This window comes from Mobula hypostoma, chromosome 4, assembly GCF_963921235.1.
Source record: "Mobula hypostoma chromosome 4, sMobHyp1.1, whole genome shotgun sequence".
Classification (NCBI taxonomy): domain Eukaryota; kingdom Metazoa; phylum Chordata; class Chondrichthyes; order Myliobatiformes; family Myliobatidae; genus Mobula; species Mobula hypostoma.
In genome coordinates this window covers 110000026-110023226 of record NC_086100.1, presented here as the reverse complement: position 1 = coordinate 110023226, position 23201 = coordinate 110000026, and the positions used below count along the sequence as shown (strand labels likewise).

The 23201-nt window shown below is 40.4% G+C and overlaps 1 protein-coding gene across 8 annotated transcripts in view; it reads left to right on the top strand.

The window, feature by feature from the left end:
• elovl6 (ELOVL fatty acid elongase 6) overlaps positions 1 to 23201 on the top strand; it is a 106956-nt gene that overhangs the window by 72057 nt on the left and 11698 nt on the right. For 7 of the 8 annotated variants that reach the window (XM_063046356.1, XM_063046357.1, XM_063046363.1 and 4 more), the window contains one exon: positions 2778 to 2909. In XM_063046356.1, the coding sequence (XP_062902426.1) occupies positions 2778 to 2909 (132 nt within the window). Of the gene's footprint in view, positions 1 to 2777; positions 2910 to 19395; positions 19435 to 20219; positions 20357 to 23201 lie in introns of all 8 variants that reach the window. The other variant, XM_063046359.1, reaches the window with a different exon arrangement.

Genomic DNA, 23201 nt, shown 5'->3' with positions numbered 1-23201 from the left:
CATGTAGTGATCTTGACCTTTTGTATTTTCTTCTCCTATTTCCCCTCGTCTCCCAGGCACAAGCTTCCATAATGCATGTATATAACTTGTGCATATAATGTATGTATATAATCATATCATTTCCTAGCGCATGAAGTTTTAAAGCAAAATGTACTGTTTTTGAAGCACGATAACCAGTAACTTTTTGCACGTTTTCCAATGTAAAATATACCACCCTGTGCAAGGCAGAACTGAATTTTTTTTTAATCTGAATACTACAGATATGTGAAGTAAGCCACATTACTTGCAGTGTTCATAATTCTGCACATAAATTTAATCTCTGCAAGAGTTTGTTTCCAAAATTATGAAGGATTTGCACTGGAATGCAGCACACAGAAACTTGTAAATTCTTCAGATACATTCTATACAGCTTCAGACAGGTAACATATGGTAACCAAAGCGTTTTGTATAATAATGATAACTAATTTGTTGATCCCGAGTGGGAAATTTTGTTACAGGAGCAACGTTTAAAAACATGCTTAGCAATAATAATAAATATAGTAATAACAAATAATAAAATACAGAATAATATGCACAATTATAATTTAGCAATGTGCAATAATGTTCAAAAGAAAACAGACCTTTGTTCTATGATGTGTGTTCTCCTGTCACACAGAGATGAACTGTTGGACTGTATATGCTTATTGCATTTGGTAGGAAAGATTTTTTTTTGTATGCTTCACAAATATCATTGTAACATAATGTGGGTCAAGCTTTCCCAAATTAAATTTGTTGTTAATAGAAAGGTAATTGATTGCATGAAAATTCTTGGGAGTTATGACATAATTTTCCTGTTTTGTAATGATTTATTGTTTCAATTACATTATTGATTACTTGCCTTTCATTGTTTCAGTATCCTGTTTGGAGAAGTAGTTCTTACAGTAAACTCTGATTCTATAGCTGGGAGATGTTGAGCGATTAATGCCCCTAGCTTGGATTTTATTGACTTCACGTTTATTACTGCTATCCCAAATTCAATTTGTGTCAGTGAGTACAGCATGCAAAGGAAGATCAGGCTGCAACACAGCATAAATGATAAAATTTCAAGTGTTTTGATTCTGGAAGCTTTAACAATGAGTTAATCATAGGATTTTATTCCTTGTGGACAGATGCCAGTTTAAATGTGTTTTCTATCATTTTTTTTTAGTTAACTGGGGGGAAAAAACAATTTCTTTTCTGACAAATATTTTAATAGCAAGCTCTATATCTACTTTTTTCTGGAATTACTAAATCTCTTGGTTTTATGGCAAAGACTCATGAACAGATTTCCAATGCAAAATTACTGCTATTCTTCACGCTGTGTAGCATGCTGCCAAGCAGACGTTACCTTATTAACTGAATTGATTAGTGATTTTATTGAATGCAATGTGTACATGCTTTGGCATCCCATGGAATTAATGTGGTAGATTATCCGTTACTTCAAGCCACCATATTTTCCCTGTTTTATTTGATGATTACTTCACTGCTGAGCCACGAATTAATCCTGATTTAAAAACACCTTTTAATAAGCATTTGTTAAATATATTAATTACGACTGAAGGGAAAGAAATTGCTGGAATCACTTAGCACTGTAGTGCAAGGGTGTTTATTTAAAGTCAAAAGTCAAACTTACAAAAACTAGTGAAAAGAAAACTGCCAATATTTACAAAAAGATATCTACTAGAAAACGCAATAACAGCTCCATACTAGTTTTGTCCAGCGTGAACTGGCAACCTCTTTCTATCTGTCTCTCCCCCTCCCCCACCCTCACTGAGAGCAAGCTGCCCTGTTTATTAGGCACTAGGAGATACCATCTTTAATTACAAAGTCAACTTAAGACTACACATGAATTAGAATATGATGCACCCCACAATGTAGTTACAATCATAGTACAAAATAATCAGAAGTATCTACCTTAAGTACTGTATTTACACAGACGGCATTTACACATCCCCATTACTAAAGGAATGGAATATACCGGGGGAAGACATTAAAGTGCACACACTCAGCGTAACAAACAGTGTGTGTTTGTCTGTTTGTCAATTCTGTATCGAGCCACCAAGGGTTCAGCAATTAAAACTGAAGTAAACACCAAACTTCCACAAGAATGCTTTGTAACGTTGCAGATTCACCTTGTCAGTCTTTCAGTTCACTCAATCCTGCAATGGTATGCTGTAATGCTGTGCAAATTATAATGCTTTACTCTTTATTTCCTTAACTTAAAACTTTAAAATACTTCAATAATCTTATTTTTCATTAGATTACTTAAGTTTAATGGTCTTCAAATGTCATCCATTTTTTAAAAAAAAGCAATTGCATTGTCTGAACATTCTCTTCATTCAGCTCATTGTAGTCGGCTGAGTTTTCAGATCAGGTTTACTAGTCGTGAAGTTTGTTGTTTTCTGAAGAAGGGTCTCAGTCCAAAATTTTGGCTCTTTGCTCTTTACCACAGGTGCTGCCTGACCTGCTGAGTTCTAGCATTTTGTGTGTGTGATACTGAGGAAGTGTTGATGGGTTAATTATCCATTCAGCTTTTCAGTTGATTATACCCCAAGCATTGGAATTGCTCTCTACTCAGGACAGTTTGAGATCAGATTATTGGATAAATTTAGCACAAAGTGTTGAATTATCTCGAGTGTATAATTTATTTGCATTGGATTGACAAAAATATCTGTATTTGCAGACAGAAATAAATGCTGCTGTTGCATCTCAGACTTTGTTGGATTAATGGAGCAGTTTTTTTCTCCACTTATTTTCAGGAAGAAGTCTTTCTTGTATTCAGCCCTTTATGCTGCCTTGATATTTGGTGGTCGGCACATGATGAAACAACGAGCAAAGTTTGAGCTGCGGAAGCCCTTGGTACTCTGGTCACTGAGCCTTGCCCTCTTTAGGTAAGTATCATTTTCTCCCTGTATAGTGATACTTCGCGGCACTTATAAACACTGCAGACAATTCAACCCATCTTTCAGTTCATGAACTATAGGATTGTGATTTGTTACCATCTTATTGAGGTTAAAAATGGTGAAATGTATCAATAGCTGCAAATGCCTCATTTTTAAGTTTTGTATTTAAAAATTGCAGTCAAACTTTGCATTGTAATGCTCCAAATGGATCTTAATCTGAAGTGTCTTTACAAGATATGAATTTTGTAAATCATGAAATTGATTTTAGTCATATTACATTCTCTACCTCTAACCAAAGTCAAGGAAGTTTTCCATGTATATAATACATCTACTTTGGGAGAGAAGAAATTAGCCGGCCGGTAGTGTAGTGGCATCTGCACCAGACTTCGAGGCGAATGGTCAGGGATTTGAATCTGGCCAACTCCTTGCACACTTTCCATCTGCGCTGGGTTGAACATTGTGCAGGCAACTCGGCCTTGCAAAAAATGCTAAAGACGTGCCAAGGTTGCCACCCGAGGCGCCACAAGGCGTGGAAAGCAGCAACTTCGGAGAAAAACTATTTTGAATCTGTAAATTCTAATACCAAATAAAACTTCAGAAACATAGAAAACCTACAGCACAATACAGGCCCTTCAGCCCACAAAACTGTGCTGAACATGTTCTTACCTTTAGGAATTACTAGGGTTGCCCATAGCCCTCTATTTTTCTGAGCTCCATGTACCTGTCCAGGAGTCTCTTAAAAGCCCTATCGTATCCACCTCCACCACCATCGCCGGTAGCCCATTCCACGCACTCATCACTGTCTGCGTTTAAAAACAAACAAACTTACCCCTGACATCTCCTCTGTACCTACTTCCAAACACCTTAAAACTGTGCCCTCTCATGCTAGCCATTTCAGCCCTGGGAAAAAGCCTCTGACTATCCACATGATCAATGCCTGTCATCATCTTATACACCTCTATCAGGTCACCTCTCATCCTCCGTCGCTCCAAGGAGAAAAGGCCGAGTTCACTCGGCCTATTCTCATAAGGCATGCTCCCCAATCCAGGCAACATCCGTTCACTCAAATGAGTGACGGAAAAAGTGATCATTATTTAACTTGCCACTAGTATCAGTAAAACATCTGCTTTAATGGAAAGAGGCAGACCTGCACTTGCGGTGTACCTTTCACATGGCTTTCGAGATGTCACAAACCGTTAACTTAGTACTTTTGAAATGTGCCTCCGTGGTAAGGTGGGGAATATGGCAGCCAACATTTGCAGGACGAAGTTCCGCAAATAACAACGTAATAAACAGGCCAGTTGTTTCAGTGATGTACATTGACAGCTGAATATTAATCAGGTTTGATTTACATGGTTATTTTGTGCAGTTCAATAATTCTCTAAATTTGTTTAGCCTTGAGTTAATAAAAATTGTATTTGCCTTAAAAGATATTTGGTTAATTTTCTAAGCTGTTTTTAATTATTCTACCTAGCTATTCCTACTTCAGCATTGTGATTATCATTTATTTCTGGATGGCTAGCTGGCAGGATATGAGGGGTAAAGAAAAAAAAACTGTTTTAGATCATTTCAATGTGTCATCAATTGCTTTTATGGATTTTACAGGTACTTAGGATAAATCTCTTCCTTAGTTGCTTGTGATAGTTTCACAATCTAGCATTTAGTCCTCTTGTCTGTCTCACTTTAGCTGCTTTAACTTCGATGGAGCAGAGTTTTAGGAAACAGAGGGCAAGTTCATCAGCAACAATGCTGGGTTTTGAGTCAGCAATCAAGGTGCAAGTTCTAGCCTACTGTGGCATAAGACTTTGGAAACACTAAATGTTAGTGTCAATAGTCTAATGTTATCTGATACTAAAAATTAGTGTGAAATAACACTAGATTCTTTAAATTCTCTCTTCATATAATCTCCCAAAGTGATTTGAAAGGTTGTGGCAACTCCCAGACATTGTTGTTAAAACATACAATATCATAGCACAATAATGACACTTCCCATGTTGATGTTAAATAGAATTACAAGCACAATAAGTGCTAAGAACCTGCACTGTAACACAGTAATCATTATTACCAATTAAGGGTAATTTTCTATGTTTATATACTAGGCAAAGTGCATCACTTTTCCACATTTCTGATGCTGAAGTATATTTGTAAATGAGCATCTTATGTTTTGGGGACAAAAAGAAGTTAGTTATTGAATATAAGGACAGGCTGTGCAGGCCTCTGGCATATAATTTCCATCTCTTAGGAAAAGCACAAAGAAGTGTTTACCGCAGAGATTCTGCTGTTCAAAAGATGAAACTTGAGCTATGCTTGTTTGAAAGCATAGTATAATTATAAAAACATCAATTTGACATTGGCATTTCAATTTATTCTCCTTACTCTCTGGTTACAAAGCAGCTCTTCGTTATCAGGGTATCATTTTCTATATTATTATCTTATATTTGAAATAGAACATCATTCGAGGATTGAAACTATTGATCCTCTAGTTTAAATGAACAAGGCTCTGCTTTAGATCATACCCTTGCCTCCGATCCAAGGAATTAGATTTTCAGTGGTTTGCAATGTGTTAAAAGCGTAGAGGAGGAACATTGCTGTATTTTACTTCAGTTCAGGAACACCAGGAGTCAAGGTGATGTGTGTGATGTTGGATTTTGCCCGTTTATCAGCAGCACGATGCTATTTAAGGTAATAGTTTGAACTGGCGGTGTTACTGGTTAAATATGAGTTTCAAAGTTTGGAATTTTAGAGTTGACACCAGAGTTATAATCCTGCCCTTGAACCTCTCTGTGCTGTTACTTTTCTTTTGAAAATGCAATGTGGAAGTAAGGCAAGGATAGCCTGGGGCAGTTGTAGTCAAGTGAGACTGCTGGAGATGCCTCTGCTTACTACAGATGGGATGGGCCGGGTTGGCTGAGGTGGTGTATACTCCAGCCAAACAAGTGAGGCCTCTGTAGTGAGACGTTTTCCGGAAAGGCCTTCGTAAAACATAAGTACCCCTAACACACTAGGGGGTGCCGGAGATAGATAAACTAACAGAAGTTTGTGTAGTATACCAAACAGTAAGACTCTACTGTCCTTACTAACTTCAAAATGTTATCAGCTGTCCGCTTGAAGTTTTGATTGACTTTAACACTTCTGTTATGAATAGCGATTGATCTTGCGAGTAAGGAATTCAAGCAAGTACAATTTATAATGAACAATATCTGCAACTGATAAGCCAATTTTGTATATATATAAAAAAATAGCAGATTTTGGTTCAGACTTCAGAACAGTGTGGGTGACAGGGGCCCGTGCTGTTCTCCTTGTGCACAAGTAAAATAAAAGGAACGCATGAGGTGTGAGAGTGTGTGTGTTCTGGCCCAGTTATCTTAGTTGGCTTATTATCGGCAACGAAACTACTTCGACAGTAGTTGAAAGTAAGTTTAGTGGGACAGAATCCTTGTGATGGTTATAGCTGGTAACAGCAATAGTCTGACTAATAAAACATCCCTCGCTTAATATGCACTTACAACATCCACATCAGCATGAATGCTTTGTCAGATCGCATAAATGTTATTGTTCTGTTGTGCTTTTTGAGAAAGTCTGCTTTGGCATGCAAGTTTAAAAAGCAATGTGGAAGGATGGGAGGTAATGTACTTGGATAGAGAGAATAGAAAAAGATTATTTTAAATGGTGAAGAACAGCGGTTAGCTTTGTTTGTCACGCTTGCATCAAAACATAGAGTGAAATGTCCGAGGATTGCATGGGGGACAGCTGACAAGTGTCGCCGTGCTTCTGGTGCCAGCATAGCTCAGTGACCCTAATCAGTGATCGCGCTAACCGCACAATGCTGCCCTGCAAACTATTATTCAGAAGGATCGGGATCTGTTAGTTCAAGGGGTGCAAAGGAGGAAATATTCTGTTACAGCAAGTTATTCGTAGGAAAGTGGTATCTTCACCTTGCAGTGCCCAAGTAGGGATGCATTTCTGGGAATGTACAGAACCTTTGAGACCACATTAGTACCACGTGCAGTTCAGGACTCTGTGCCCAAGAAAGCAGGTGCTGCCTTGGAGTTAGTAAAGTGTAAGACCACTAAATTGAAATTAAGTCCAGTTGTTTTGCAATGAAAATACAACGGGCCAGTCAGAACTACCTGCATGGGATGACTGTAAGTATAGAGTTACATGCCTGTGATTATGAGTGGATTTTGGACTTGCGGAATGACAGCCATGTATCCGTTGCTGAGCAGTGCAGCAGAGAACCTGAAATCCCATGGATGTGGATGTCATTGGAGATTCTAGGTCTTAATACGAGGAAAGTATCATAATGGTCCCAGTCACTATATGCAGGCATCAAGTGATAGTAATACACCTTGTTTACACTGTATGCTTCCGTGTAAAGCCATTTTTTATTTCCAAATTATGCTTTTGTTCATAACTACAAAGTACATTAATTATCAAGGTATGTGTAAATTATGCAAACTTGAGATTCACCTCCTTACAGGCAACCAGAAAACGAAAGAAACCCAAAAGAACTCATTAAGAAAGATTGACAAATACCCAATGTGCGGAAGAAAAACCAAATCGTGCAAACAATTAAAGTAAGCAAGTAACATTTAGAATGAAAGTGAGTCTACAGACACGAAGCCCGGAGCAGCCATACAGCCAGAGGCCTCAGCCTCAGCCTCAGGTAATCGCAGAGTGGAGTAAACATCACAGAGCCTACAGGCACGAAGCCCAGAGCAGCCGGAGGCCTCGGCCTCGGCCACAACCTCAGCCTCAGGTAATCGCAGAGCGGAGTAAACGTCACGGAGCCCAGAGCAGCCGGAGGCCTCGGCCACAGCCTCAGCCTCAGGTAATCACAGAGTGGAATAAATGTCATGGAGCGGTGAGCAGAACCGGACCGACCCTTGCCTCTGGTCCTGGCACCCCGCCTTTTTATTCCATCTAGACCAGCATTTAAACTTTCGTTCCTTGCTCCTCGGACTCAAGCTGTGTCACGTCGATGCTCTCTGGGCCAGGGTTCTGCTGCCAAGTTTCGGCCCAGGCCCGACCTTTCCAAATCGGCCCGGTGCCAAGATTGATAATGCCTGGTTCTTGGTTTAGGTGGGTGGGTGGGCCGCCAATCTGCGTCTCGTACGTTCTGACTTTGTCTGGCTCCACCCACCCCGACTTTGCCTCGAGTGTGCTTCGACCTCCCCTCACTTTCTCACACTTCGACCCCCAACTCAGCCTCACCTCTTCATTGTGTGCAGTGATCGTTTACCATAATTTTTTTTTAACAGAAGTAAGTCTTATTAATGAAGTATTTAGTTGTATTCCTTGTTTTGTTAGCAACCTGTAAGTAGTTGCTCACTTCAGCAGCACCTTCTTAAACCGGAATACATTAAATACATTAAGTGCCTTCTTTTACCTTCATTATCAGTCCAATTAATGGTTTTACAATTCATTAGTACTGTTCAGGTTTTCTCTTTGGGAAAATGCACCTGTGAAATGTTTGAGAGGCAGTTACACAGGGCCTCACTGCTCAGTGTCCAGTGATGGAAGGACTCGAGTCAGCAGTCCTTCCCTGCAAATCCTGCGCCTTACAATGTGTCATTTTCTTGCAGACATCTCCTGACTGGAACACTAAGTTTAGAGCAGACCAAATGGTGTCTGTCTTAGAATCAATCTTCCGTGAGTAGTTGATGTTTCTCAGTACGAGTTCCCGGACCAGCCTGTAAAACAGGTTTTTCTGTTGCACAGCTGCTCAGAGGCAAAGACCATTGTACTCTTTTCCACACCTTGGCAATTAAGAGGTGTATAATCATTTCATTCTTCCCACAGTTATCTCAAGGTCACCGTGTGGTAGGAGTGAGACTCTGGCTTTGAGGGAAGGATCAGATGCAGGAGGGGAAGGGAGGAGAGGGAATGGATCATTCACCATCAGCCAGGTGAGGTCTTGGTGCTCGTTGGCGAGTTCTGGCGATTGAGATATTCTGGCAAATGGATTCCACAGCCTGCGTTAGTGAGGTGGTTCTCTGTGTGGGACGTGTAAGGAAGCAAGGCCTAACTGAGTGGGAAAGTTGCGTGGTTACGTGGCCAAGGACATCTTTCACACCACTGGGGATGGGTAGAATCTCAATTCATACTGACACTTGGTGTCTGTATACCTTGGTGCAATCTCACACCGTCGGGAATAAGGGCTATATTGGATACATTTATACCCCGGCCCTTGTCTCTGGTGACTTGTGCAACATAACCTGATGTGTAGGCGATCCATTCTGGGTCTCAAGATAAACTGGCAGATAAATCAAGTGACTGTCACAGTTCAGGAGCGAGGTATAGGTATGGGCCTAAACCTGTGCTAGGCACAACACCACCAGGAGCAGTAGATGGCAACCATCCAGACAGTGCTCCCAATTTCTGTTTTGCCTTGCCTATCTGTTCCAGCCTGATTCTAGGCGTATTAACACTTAAATGTGAAGACTACAGCAGAACCGTGGCCAGAAAACATGGCCTCATTCTTGCTTTGATTCATTCTGACCCTTGGCCAGTTCAGAATGGTCACAGATACTGGTCAATCTGCAGACCAACAATGGGTCTGACAAGAAGAAAGTGGCATCATCATTTATGGGGAGGCTTGGATCCAAGTCCCGCACTGTCTGGCATTGTCACCCCTCTTTTGCTGAATCCATCAGGAATGACATGGGCACAAGAGCTCGACACCACACACAAATATGACAGATGAGAGCGGGAGGCCTTGCCTGATGCCAAATTTGATTCATTCACTTTTGGTATCTTTGTGATTATCAAGGAAATTGCTGCTTCCTACTAAATTTGTGTGTAGCTTGGTATCCAATAAATACAGTCAAAAATATACAAAGTAACAATTTCTTCCAGAATTTTATTGCAATGTTTTGTAACGTCAAAATGTTAAACTAACTAAAATGTAGACACAGGAGTCTGAAATGTGATTCTAACTATGGGTTTACTTTAAGTGAGGTGCGCACATATCAGGTGATAGCGTGATGACATAAGCAATTAACGTATTTTTGTACATAACCCATAATTATTTAAACGAACAATAATGCTTAAGCAATGTATATACAAGAAAACTCATGTTACTCAGGGTAGCGTTGTGGTTAGCACAACACTTTACGGTACCAGCGACCTGGGTTCAGTTCCTGCCGCTGCCTGGCAGGAGTTTGTACATTCTCCCTGTGATGCGTGGGTTCCCTCCGGGTGCTGCAGTTTCCACCCACAGTCCAAAGGCGTACCAGTTGGTAAGTTAATTGGTCACTGTAAATTGTCCCATGATTAGGCTCGAGTTAAAATTGCTGGGTGGTGTGGTTCGAAGGGCCTATTCCACGCTGTGTCTCTAAATAAATAAAATTTAAATATAGAACACTAATGTTTCCTTATTTACAATATGTCTATTCCTGTGATCATGGCATTGCAGCAAGTCCTGAGATTTCACTAACTCAGTTTTGCCAGAAGGGGAAATGTTAGTTTATTTTAGCTATTTGGTTTTAGTTTTGTATTTTACTTGTTTCTATACTCTTTATATTAAGAACAAGGAGCGATCCCTCAAAAAGGCGGCATCTATCTCTTAGGACCCACATCACCCAGGGCATGGCCTCTTCTCATTGTTACCATCAGGAATGAGATACAGGAGCCTGAAGGCACACACTCAACAATTCGGGAACAGCTTCTTCCCCTCTGCCATCAGATTTCTGAATGGACATTGAACCCATGAACACAAATCACTACGTATTAATTTCTATTTTAAACTGCTTATTTAATTTAATTTTTTATATATATATATATCTAAATTTGTAATTTAGTTTTTATTATTATGTAATGCTTTGTACTGCTGCTGCAAAACAACAAATTTTACAACATATGCCGGTGATATTAAACCTGACTATCTGATTCTGATCATTTTGTTTCTTAATAAATAAACCTCAGACATTTCTAATTTATTGAAATGATTTCTAGCTTTTAAAGCTGACAAAACTAGGTGATCTGCCCCCTTTCCCCCACCCCGCAGCTTTGATAGCTGTAACCTATGGGCAGAGGTTGTTTCAGGAGCTAAGCTTCTACAATAATGACTCTCATATGTCTTTTGGAAAGTAGATGACCAGCATCATCAATCCTAAGGTATGTGTAGCTATTCAGAGACTGCAGACTGTAGTAACAGTCCACAAATTGCTGATCAGTGTATGCTGCTCAGCTGCCAGCCTTGGGGGTGGGGGGTTATGGAGCAGGGAGAAATGGTGATGACCACTAACTAACCCATCCGTGTCCAAGAGAGATTGGCCCTGAATGTCCAGGCGTGTCAATCATTGTTCAGGATCAAAATGAGATGCAGCAAAAGTGGCGGCCCCGCCTGCCTCTACCACCGATGCCACAGAAGGTTCCAGTTGCAAATACCCATATTTCCCCAGCTCTGAACTTCTAAAGACCAGCTCAACCCTAGGCAGCATTCAGTCATGGGCTAATGTAGTGAGCAGCATCCACACAACAATAACATCAGCCAACGATGACTTCTTGCCCTTAGTTTTCAAAGGCATTACATCACCACTAACGTGAACTTCTAGAGGTCGGGACGTCACCACTGACCAGACCACTACCTTAAATGTCAATTCCTCCTCTGCCATTGCACTACAGTCGCAGATTGTACCTTCATCCCCATTAAAGGTATATCAGCATTTTCCAAACCTGTGACCTTTAACACCAAGGGCAAAGCAGGATAGGTTATGGACAACACCACCCACAGTTTCCTTCGAATCACACACTGCCCTGACTTCCAAAAATATCATTGTTCCATCATGCACATTTGGTCTAACTCTTGAACTTGCTTCCCTGGGGTACTGTGACTTGACATTATTGACAATGCCAGCATTTAATGACATCATCCATGGTTGGAATAATTCAACATGATCAAATATTTATGCAGATAACTTTCTAAATTTACTATGAAGATTGTATCACTTTTTAAATTTAATACTGTGCCTATATACTTCAACAAATAGGTTATAGAATTACTGGATTCTCCTGGTGATTTCAGGCATGCTCTTCTAGTTATGTAGTTGTGAAAAGCTTCAGTTTTGCTCTAGGGATTTATGGTATTTCTTCCTATTTCTATAATGTAATTGCATACAGGATTCCATTATTTTCCTTCCAGTGGTTATCTGGATGTCATTAAATGCTGTTAGAGTGCTTTCAAAGGAGGTTAATCTCCACAGCATTTCAGCTTCCAACGATGCCTCAACGGTAAAGCACAAATCTCAATAGAGTTGTTAGATTTGTACATGGAGTATCTGTATTTTGGCGTAGATTATTTTTATATCCCTCCCCTGAAATTTAAAATGGCAAAAAGTTCATGTGTATTTTGTTTGGCATCCATGAATTCTGTACTGCAGTATGCAATGATTCCCTTGTGATCTCATTGAAATAGCATTGGTGTTTTGAGGAAATTTTTCTGGGAAATACATGATGTAATCCATCTCTATAATACAAAATATATTCTTTAAAGCAAATCTTGTACAACACAACATGGTTCTACTTTTGGAGTCAAACTTCTCTGACAGGCAGCAGCAAGTCGCACCCATTATCTGAGGGGCTGTAACTGTCCAGGTTACATCCTTGGTTGGTCAGCAGTGTAGGGTACTGGAAAATGGCAGGCCAATGGTTTTATTGTTAAATAACATTGATTCATTGAATGGAACCCAGATTTAGGAGCTGACCAGCTCTCAGGAAGGACCACAGTATTGCTGATATGATGTCATGGTTAAGACACTGGAGCGGTATCTAGGGACCTTGGATATCAATCCAGGAAGACTATCCATGTTCTCTAAGCGATATCAGGAGAGGGAAACCAGAGGTCCATGAGCCAGTCATCATCGGAGGATCAGGGATGGATAAGGTCAGCAACTTTAAATTCCTGGGTTTGTTATTTCAGTGGACCTGTCCTGGACCCAGCGCATAAGTGCAATTATGAAGAAAGCACGGCAAGGCCTCTACTTCCTTACTACGAGTTTATAGAGATTCAGTATGACATCTAAAAATCTGACAAAGTTCTATAGATGTGTACTGGAGAGTATATTGACTGGCTGCATCACAGCCTGGCATGGAAACACCAACGTCCTTGAATGGAAAATCCTACAAAAAGTAGTAGATTTTACACAGTAAATCACGAGTGAAGGCTTCCCAACCATTAAGAACATCTACGTGAAATGCTGTTGTAGGAAAGCAGCATCCATCCTCAGACATCCTCACCACCCAGGCCGTGCTCTCTTCTCGCTGCTGCCATCAGGTAGAAGGTACAAGAGCCTCAGGACTTGCGCCACCAGGGTAAAATCAGAATCAGATTTAATATCACCAGCACTTGTCATGAAATTTCTTAGTTTGATGGCAGCAGTAGAAGAAAATACATGATAAATATAGAGAAAAAGTTACATTATGTATCTATATGTGTGTGTGTATGTTATATATTAAGGCATCCGTTAGTCTTGCGAGACCATGGATCTCCGCCTGGAAAGTCTTCACGCTTCAGGGCGCAGGCCTGGGCAAGGTTGTATGGAAGACCAACAGTATATGTATGTGTGTGTGTGTGTGTGTGTGTGTGTGTGTGTGTGTGTGCGCGCGCATATATATGTAATAAGTTAAAATAAGTAGTGCAAAATAAAATAATAAGAAGTGGGTAATGTTCATGGGTTCAATGTCTATTTAGAAGTTAGATGGTAGAGGGGAAGAAGCTGTTCCTGAATCGGTGAGTATGTGTTCAAGAACAATTGCTACCCCTCAACCATCAGGCTCTTGAGCAAAAGGGGATAACTTCACTGAGTATCACTTGCCCCATCATTGAAGTGTTCCTACAACTAATGGACTCACTTCAAAGGACTCTTTTATCTCATGTTCTCATTATTTATTGCTATTTATTTATATTTACATTTGCACAGTTTGTCGTATTCTGGTTAGGCCATCTTTCATTGATCCTGTTATTAATATTCTATGAATTTGTTGAGTGTGCCCACAAGAAAATGAATCTCAGGGTTGTATATGGTGACATACATGTAATTTGATAATAAAATTTATTTTGAAGTTTGAACTTCAGGTTGGTAGATGTGTGGGGACGTCTGATGTTCGGTTGTCTGTACATGGTCTGAAGGGAGGTACACCGTGACATTAGATAACTGATTCTTGGCAGAGACGAGTGTGCCAAACAAAATTAATACTTCCTGTGCCTTCAGAATCAGCTTTAAACAACTTCTATATTGAGATGTTTGTGGTGCATTGAATTGTTGGGAAGGTAAAGATTTAGGAACAAAAATATTTAAATAATGACAAATGCTCAAAGCAAGCAAGTTCATTTGTATAGCATTAAAATAAAATGATGAGAGGCATTGATCGTATGGATAGTCAGAGGCCCAGGGCTGAAATGGCTAGCACGAGAGGGCACAGTTTTAAGGTGCTTGAAGCTACAGAGGAGATGTGGGAGGTATGTATTTTACACAGAGAGTGGTAAGTGTGTGGAATGGGCTGCCAGCGATGTTGGTGGAGGTGAGTACAGTGGTGTCTTTTAAGAGACTCCTGGACATGTACATGGAGCTCAGAAAAAGAGGACTATGGGTAACCCTAGGTAATTTCTAAGGACATGTTTGGCACAGCTTTGTGGGCCAAAGGGGCTGTATTGTGCTGTAGGTTTTCTATGTTAGCACTTCTCAAACACAAGGCAGTTCAAAGTGCTTTACAAAGAACAGGGTATAAAAAAAATCAAATGTCAAATTTCAGACAATATACAAGAGAATAAAATCACACGAAGATAGATATAAATAGAAGTTACAGTGCAGGAGACTCTAACTAAAAGCTACAGCGAAAAGAAACGTTTTAAGCTTAGATTTAAAAGAGCTTCAAGTTGAGACAGACTTCAGATCCTCTGGAAGGTTTTTCTGGAAATGTGGAGCATAGGAACTAAACACTGGTAAGCAGACCCACCCCAGATGACCTGAGGTTCATAATGCAGCAGGAAATCAGAGATGTATTTTGGCCCTAGACCATTCGGTGCTTTATAAACCAATCGTAATATTTTAAAGTCAGTCCTCTGATGGACAGGAAGCTCACAATGCTCACAATGTGCGTAGGCCACTTGTGTAGTTATGGCGTCCATTTGACGCAGAAGTATAAATCAGCCTTAGGGGCAACATTGGCATCGGTCCTGAGTGAGCAGCTTGGTACATTTTCAAAGCGTGGGCTGGTGGAATGGAAACATTGAGGTGATTTTCATAACTGATGGGTTATGCCAAGCAGATCTGGTGAGGGAAGGAGGCGGAATGAAGCAGGATTTCTGACGACAGGAGCAGGGGGTTCATTGTCTGCTGTGAAGATGCCTGGTGGAAAAATTAATCGTAGTTCAGGACATAAGCTGTATCCTCTGTTGAGGACAGAGAGGGGGAGCTCAGAAGGCTGTTGGGAATCAGGCAAGAGGTGGAATCAGAAGAAGAATGGGGTCAGAGGAAAAGTGATGGCTGCACAGTATCTGGGGGAATGTTGGTATCCAAGAGGTGTTGAGTTTGACACTGTCGATACCCAAGAGGAACAAAAGTTTTACTCTGTAAAAATGTTAAGTGTCAAGAAGGATGAGATGGGATTGCAGAGCGGACAGGATTGTGACAGTGAGTTGGTGCAGCTGAAGGGATTTGGGCCTGGATCTCCGGATGTGGTGCCAACACCAATTTGAGGAACTCTTAAAGCAATGAACAGGCGGTGGGTTAATCACATTTGAGTCATGCTCCCACTAATGTTACATGTGATGTGGGACCCTGGAGAGGAAAAGAAAGTGTTATAATGTGTGAAAGTGCACAGACGTCATCAAATAATCAGATTTTACTGATACATTGGCTGAGGCATTCTCAAGTGAAACCTCTGTGCAAGCAGCTCACCTGAAGGATGGCATCTCAGGAAGTACAGTACTCCTTCAGCGCTGCACACTGTTGTAGATGCAGATTATGTGCCTGGGTCTCTTGATGTGATTTTCTGATTCAGCTCCAAGCCAAGGTTTAAGTGCGAATGATTTGGAATGTAAAAGCACTGAAGTTTTTATTTCCAAAGACGCTTTTAAGGCTGTGCAATGGATTACTGAAGTTAATAATTGAAAGAGGTGCCATACTAGCATTTTAGAATAGGTTAAGTGTGTTTGAAATTTTTATAAGTGGAGGTAGAGCAGACGTATGGTTTACAGCGACCGGTCTTGTGAAGTAAGCCTCAGCATAGAATGTTAGGGCTAAGCAGCTTATCCCTGCTTTAAGTCAATGCCTTCTAAACCAAATCACTTTGTATGAATTAAGTACAAAACTAATCGAACATCAAGACAACTGACATCCTCCTGCAATGTTTGAGTCTACCAGTAATTCCCTTCTTACCTAGTCCTTAAAGCTGAAAAGCATTAAATGATCAGTAATTGCCTGCATAGTTGTTAATGAAATACTGTATTGAAATTGCATGCGTAATTAGAAGTAATTGTTGGCACTTTTACCAGTGAAACTACATACATCTGGAAGCTGTGCAGTTGTGTGTTTAAATTAGGTTTTGCCTGAATCATTTGCCTGACGATATATGTTGTTGTCTTTCTAATATACCCATTTGAAAGGTAGCCAAGCATCAAGTGTTCTGTTTTATTGCCAGATGAAAGGTTGTTGTTTGGTGATTTCAATATCTGGTTTTCTATAGTGGAAGGAATTTGCGGGAATTTTCCATTAATTAAGCACTTTTTTTTTAAAGCATCTGCTTGAGACCTTAACCAACATACCTAATTCCACTGAAGGAAATCATAGGAGTCATAGAGAAGTACAGAATAGAAACAGGTCCTTCAGCCCATCTAGTCCGTGCTGAACCATAAAAACTGCCTGCTTCCATCTTTCATTTTATTGAGGGAGTGCAGCGTAGGTTCACGAGGTTAATTCCTGGGATGGCGGGACTGTCATATGTTGAAAGATTGGAGCGACTGGGGTTGTATACTCTGGAATTTAGAAGGATGAGAGGGGATCTGATTGAAACACATAAGATTATTAAGGGATTGGACATGCTAGAGGCAGGAAACGTGTTCCTGATGTTGGGGGAGTCCAGAACCAGAAGCCACAGTTTAAGAATAAGGGGTAGGCCATTTAGAACGGAGTTGAGGAAGAACTTTTTCACACAGAGGGTTGTGGATCTGTGGAATGCTCTGCCTCAGAAGGCAGTGGAGGCCTATTCTCTGGATTCTTTCAAAAAAGAGTTAGATAGAGCTCTTAAAGATAGCGGAGTGAAGGGATATGGGGAGAAGGCAGGAAAAGAGTACTGATTGTGGATGATCAGCTATGATCACAGTGAATGGTGGTGCTGGTTTGAAGGACTGAATGGCCTACTCCTGCACCTATTGTCTATTGACCTGCACCAGGACCATAGCCCTCCGCACACCTATCAGCCGTGTACCTATCCAAACTTCTTTTGAGCTCGCATGCACCACTTGCACTGACAGCTCGTTCCACACTCCCACAATCCTCTGAGTAAAGAAGTTTCTCCTCATGGTCCCCTTAAATTTTTCACCTTTCACCCTTAACCCATGGCCTCTGTTTGTTGTCCCACTGAACCATAGTGGAAAAAGCCTGCTTGCATTTACCCTATCGATAACCTCGCAATTTTTTCGTGTAAGAAAGCTTTCAACCTTATTAGAATTAACTTGATTCTTCTCTAGGATATTTTAGCAAATAATCCCTTTGTGCCTGCTCCAGATGCTCTGATTTGGTGTATCTATTTTAAATATTAAATGAGAGTCTACTTATTTATTAGCTTGAATGCTTTAAGCTTAATTTATAACATCACAACTAAATCTTTAAATTCATTATTCGAACCGTGTTGTATGTGTATTTATTATTTTGCAACTAGTGTTAATTGCTTATAAGCCGTGTTTGTTCCTTTAACAAATGAGGTAATGATATGCTTTAGAATTCAGGCTATCTACTGCAGAAGAAAAGGCAACCATAGTGCCTTTTTTTTAAATATACAGCATGGGAGAAGTTGCTTGCATGTAGGCCTGACTAACTTAAAAAAAACACCCATGCAAGCCGAGGGGGACTGGAATATGTTGAAAGGTGAGTTGTGAGAAGTCATAATCTGGTGGGTGGGGTAAGAGAGAATCAGCCTGGGACCAGGGCCAGGGCCAGTGGCAATTGAGGTGGTGAGAGTACAGTTTTTCTTTGGGGGGGGGGTGCGGTCGCAGGAGAGGGAAAAGTGCAGAGACATGGGAACTTAAAAGTAATTAACGATATCCAGTAGTATCCCAATCCAGAGTAGTACTTGTTACCGTGGTAATTGGAACATGTGATTTGATTTCCTCAATGGCATTCCAGCCAAGGTGTGGCATGGGAGTGATGTAATATGGCACAGAAATTGCATTAGACACGCAAGAGCAACTTGTGCTGAAAAGTGACTGATCAGATTTCGCATTTTAATCGCGAAGTAGATCCATTCTCAATCGTGCAGCACTGATATAATTGCCAGGGCCATTACTTACAATAAACATGACACAGTTTGTTTCAACCTGCACAAAAGTGAAATCATGTTTGCCTGGAGAGATGTAGGAATTGCATGATGATTTTATCAAGATCTTGCTGTTTCCCTCATCTAGGTATACTTCAAAATCAGAATCAGGTTTAATATCACTGACATATGTCATGAAATTTGTTGACTTTGTGGCAGCTGTACAATGCAATATATAATAAACTATAGGGAAAAAAACTGAATTTCAGTAAGTATATATATGTATATGAAATTGAGATAAGTAGTGGGGAAAAAAAACACAGAAAAGTAGTGGGGTAGTGTTCATTGGTTCAATGTCCATTCAGAAATCTGATGGCAGAGGGGAAGAAGCTGTTCCTGAATCACTGAGTGTCTGCCTTCAGGCCTCTGTACCCCCTCTGATGGTAACAGCGAGAAAAGGGGGTGCTCTGGGTGCCAGGGTCCAAAATGATGGGCGCCACCTTTCTGAGGCACCGCTCCTTGAAGATGTCCTGGATACTATAGAGGCTAGTAGCCATGATGGAGCTGACTGAGTTTACCACTCTCTGCAGCTTACTTCAGTCCTATGTAGTAGTACCCTCCCCCACCCCCACTCCCCCATACCAGTCGGTGATGCAGCCATTCAGAATGCTCTCCACAGTACATCTGTAGAACTTGCCTTTTTTTTTTAAATACACCTTTTGTATTCTCTGTCAAACCTTAACTTTACAATTCATAACCCTTCTGAAATGAGATGAACTAAACATGAAATGACTGAAGTTGATCTGAATTTTTAAGCAGGTACAAAATATTTCTGCTGTAATGCATTTGTCAATTACCTGGATAACAGTATTTTATCGGCATGGTGGATAACAACTTTGTGATATTTCCAGTCCAATGTTGCCAAGAATTTTGGATATAAGTTAGTTGTATTGCAGGGAAATCACTGTACAGTAATATACTGTTGCCTTGCTCCTAGAATCCCAGTTTGATGTACTTCACAAAACAGACTGCTGGGGTAAGCAGTTCATTTTGATGTTATAAATACAGTAGCTAAAGAGTAAATCGTAGTTACCACTTAATGCATGTTTTGAGCTTACCATTATCTCCCTTAAACTTTGTTTTAGTAGCCTAGAGGTAGAAGTAATTATCTGAAAATAAAAATATGATTTCATTTTTTTCACTAATTTTAGGTTATTGCCTTGGCTCCTATAGTAGCTTTTCCTTGGCATAGTATAGTACTTGCTTCTCTCTAATAGTGTGTGAATCTATAGGTAGCACTGCTAAAGAAGCTTTAAATAATATCTCTGCATCTTCTGAGTTTGTGCAGCATCTAGTGAAAAGCCTGGCACTATGTTTTCTGTGTTTCTTGGATACCTATTAACTTAAAACACATCTTTTATAACAAACATGCAGAAGCAATCAAGAAAGGACCACTTGATACATCAGCCTGCCCTCTGGTTCAATTGCCATAGATGGCCAATCTTTGACAGAGTTTAAAACTTCCTAACATCTATATATGTTTTCATTACTATGGAGCCTTGAGCAATAGTTTGGTTCTCTTCTAACTGCTTCTTGGACCAGATTTCTCCCACCGTGTCTAGATACTAAATTTCTAGATGCAATAAGAATGAAGTCCAAGTCAAGAATATTAATTGTGCATCTAGTTTTATAATTAATTGGCTTGCCTATACACCTGATGCGCTCTTCACTCATGGTGCCTACAGTGCTTGGATAACCAGCGTTGCCTATTATTGAACTGCATTAAATCTTTATTAATAAGAAAATATTTCATCTTCCTAGCAAGGCTACCAAAGCAAAATGAAAGGAGGTGCTTTGTGGGTGCTGCATTGCATTGGCTATCAGTGTTGGGGAGCTGTACGGAACAGTTTCTCACTGGCGCATGTTTCGTTCCCTGAAGTTCTAACTCTGGTTTCAATGTATGTATCTTCTCCCATGTATGGCTGCATTCTAGTTTTTTAAAAAAAATTGTCATTTGCACTAGTTTGTTATCACATACGCTGGAGTGCAGGGAATTCTAGTTTGCATGAAGCTCACAGAGAAAACGGTGTACGTGGTAATAATGAATGCAGTTTATAACTCTGTGAATCGAAAAAGCAGCAAAATGGTGTAAAGGTTGTAGTACAAAACAGGAATATTGAAATGACAAAAATGGAATAACCAAAGAGAGGGAGAGTTGTAAGAGGATACAAGAGCTGTCAGAGATAAGAGGATGTGGCAGCCCCACCAGGAGGGGAGTGTGAAAGATGTCATGGATTCAGAGGTCTGATAGCAGTGGGGAGATTGTCACAAGTCTGGACTTCTAGGCTTTCAAGCTCCTGTATCTTCACCCAGGAGGTAGAACAGAGGAAAGGAAATGACTAAAGGGGCAGGCATACTTGATGATACTGCTAGCCTTTCTGAGGCAATGCGCTGTAAAGGTGGAATGAAATGATGAATCAATGGTTTAAACGGGAAGGTTAGACTTAGAGAAATCAGTTGCTCAGTAACAGGTCACCCAGCATCGTAGGGAGAGAGAAGCCAAGTTAGTGTATGAGGTAACTCTTTCATTAGGTCCTAATTTGTTCCCTCTCCACAGACGCTGCCTGACCTGCTGAGTCTTCCCAGGGTTTTTTTTTGCTTCAGTTCAGATTTAGAGAATCTGCATTATTCCACTTTTGGATGCAAGTAGTGAAGTTTCCTGTGGTTTATGAATACAGATTTTGTTCAGAGAGTTTGCCAAAGTGACTTAGGCATTATTGAATTTCATTGCCTCTAGATTTGTTGATGATTTGTTGCATGTACTGAGAACTGAGCTGTTTGCTTCTCAGCCGTTAATTCTATTTATTTTTAAATATTTCTAAAATATAAATGCTAATTGCTGTAGGAGACGAGGCTTGATACAGGTAAAATTATTCCTTCTGAATTCTGGATGCTTGTGGCATTAATAAGTTATTTAAGCTCGAGGTGCTAATTTGGAATTAATCTCTCCTAACTTTTTCAGAAGTACTGTACTAGTGATCAGTTACACTAAGTAGCAGAGCACTGTTTGCAATGTCAAGTCTACTGTTGAGGATTGGAGCAGTTGGACAGGTGGCAGAGATTTCCAAGCTTTCATGCTTAACTGTGCACATATGGAAGCAAAAGGATTTACTCAATGTCAGGAACACACACAAAATATTGGAGGAACTCAGCAACTCAGGCAGCATCTTCAGAGGGAAATAAACAGTCAACGTTTCAGGCTGAGACCCTTCGGGCTGAAATGCCACTGTTTATTCTCCTTCATAGATGCTGCCTGACTTGCTGAGTTCCTCCAGCATTTTGTGTGCATTGTTCCAAGATCTCCAGCATCTGCTAAACCTCTTTCTTGTGTTTACTCACTGTTAGCATTCAGATTAACACCATTGATGGATTTTGTGCATTTCCCAATGGTGGAACAAAACTGCACTCCTAGTTGCAGATTTGCACGTGATTCAGCACTCTGAAAGTCAGCATGATTTGGAATGTTACAGTGAATTTTGTAATGTCAAGCTTCTGCTGAAGTTAATTTCAGCAATCTAGGATATAAGGCAGTAAAATCTTTCTTTCCCGAGACTGGAAACCCAAGCATATGGTTGATAAGTAAGCAGTTCATTCCTTGTGGCTCAAGCAGGTCTTGAATCTGTAGATTTTCAAGAAAAATAGGGAAAAAATATACAGTGGTACTAGAAAGTTTGTGAACCCTGTAGAATTTTCTCCGTTTCTGCATAAATATGGCCTAAAATGTGATCAGATCTTCATGTGAGTCCTAAAACTAGATAAAGAAAACCCAATTAAATAAATAGCACAAACACATTATATTTGTCCATTTATTTATTGAGAAAAATGTTGCATGTATTTGTTAGAAACTGTATGTGAACATCTGGGATAATGCCTTCTACAAAAGCTATTTGAAGTCAGGTGCCCCAGTCAATGAGATGAGATTGGAGCAACATACATCAAAGTTGCTGGTGAACGCAGCAGGCCAAGCAGCATCTATGGGAAGAGGTGCAGTCGACGTTTCAGGCCGAGACCCTTCGTCAGGAGGTGTGTGTTGTAGAGGTGCCATGCCTATTTTTTAAAAAGGATACAAAGTCAAGTTACTAACAGAGCCTGCTCTTCTCAAGAAAGATCTGTTTAGGCGTGCCATGCCTCAATCACAACAACTTCCAGAGGACCTTTGAAGAAGATCTGTAGAGATGAATTAGCTGGAAAAGGCTATATAAGAATTTTAAAGATCTGAGGGTTCATCAGTCCACGGTAAGAGAAATTGTCTACAGATGGAGGAAACTCAGTACTGTTGCTACTCTTCCTAGGAGTGGGCATCCTGCGAAGATCACACTAAAATCACAATGTGCAATGCTGAAGGAGGTGAAAAAGAATCCAAGGGTAACAGCAAAAGACCTGCAGAAATCTCTGGAACTTGCAAGAGTCTATGTTCATGTGCCCACTATAAGAAAAACACTGAAAAAGAATGGTGTTCATATAAGGACACCACAGAGGAAACCGCTGCTCTCCAAAAAAAAAAATTGCTGCATGTCTCAAGTTTACGAAAGACTACCTGAATGTTCTACAGTAATTCTGAGACAATGTTCTGTGGACAGATGAGATAGAAGTTGAACTTTTTGGCAGAAATACACGTTGCTATGTTTGGAGGGAAAAGGGCACTGCATGCCAACACCAAAACCTCATCCCAACTGTGAAACATCGTGCTTTGGGGCTGCTTTTCTGACTCAGGGCCTGGACAACTTCTATTTGTTGAGGGAC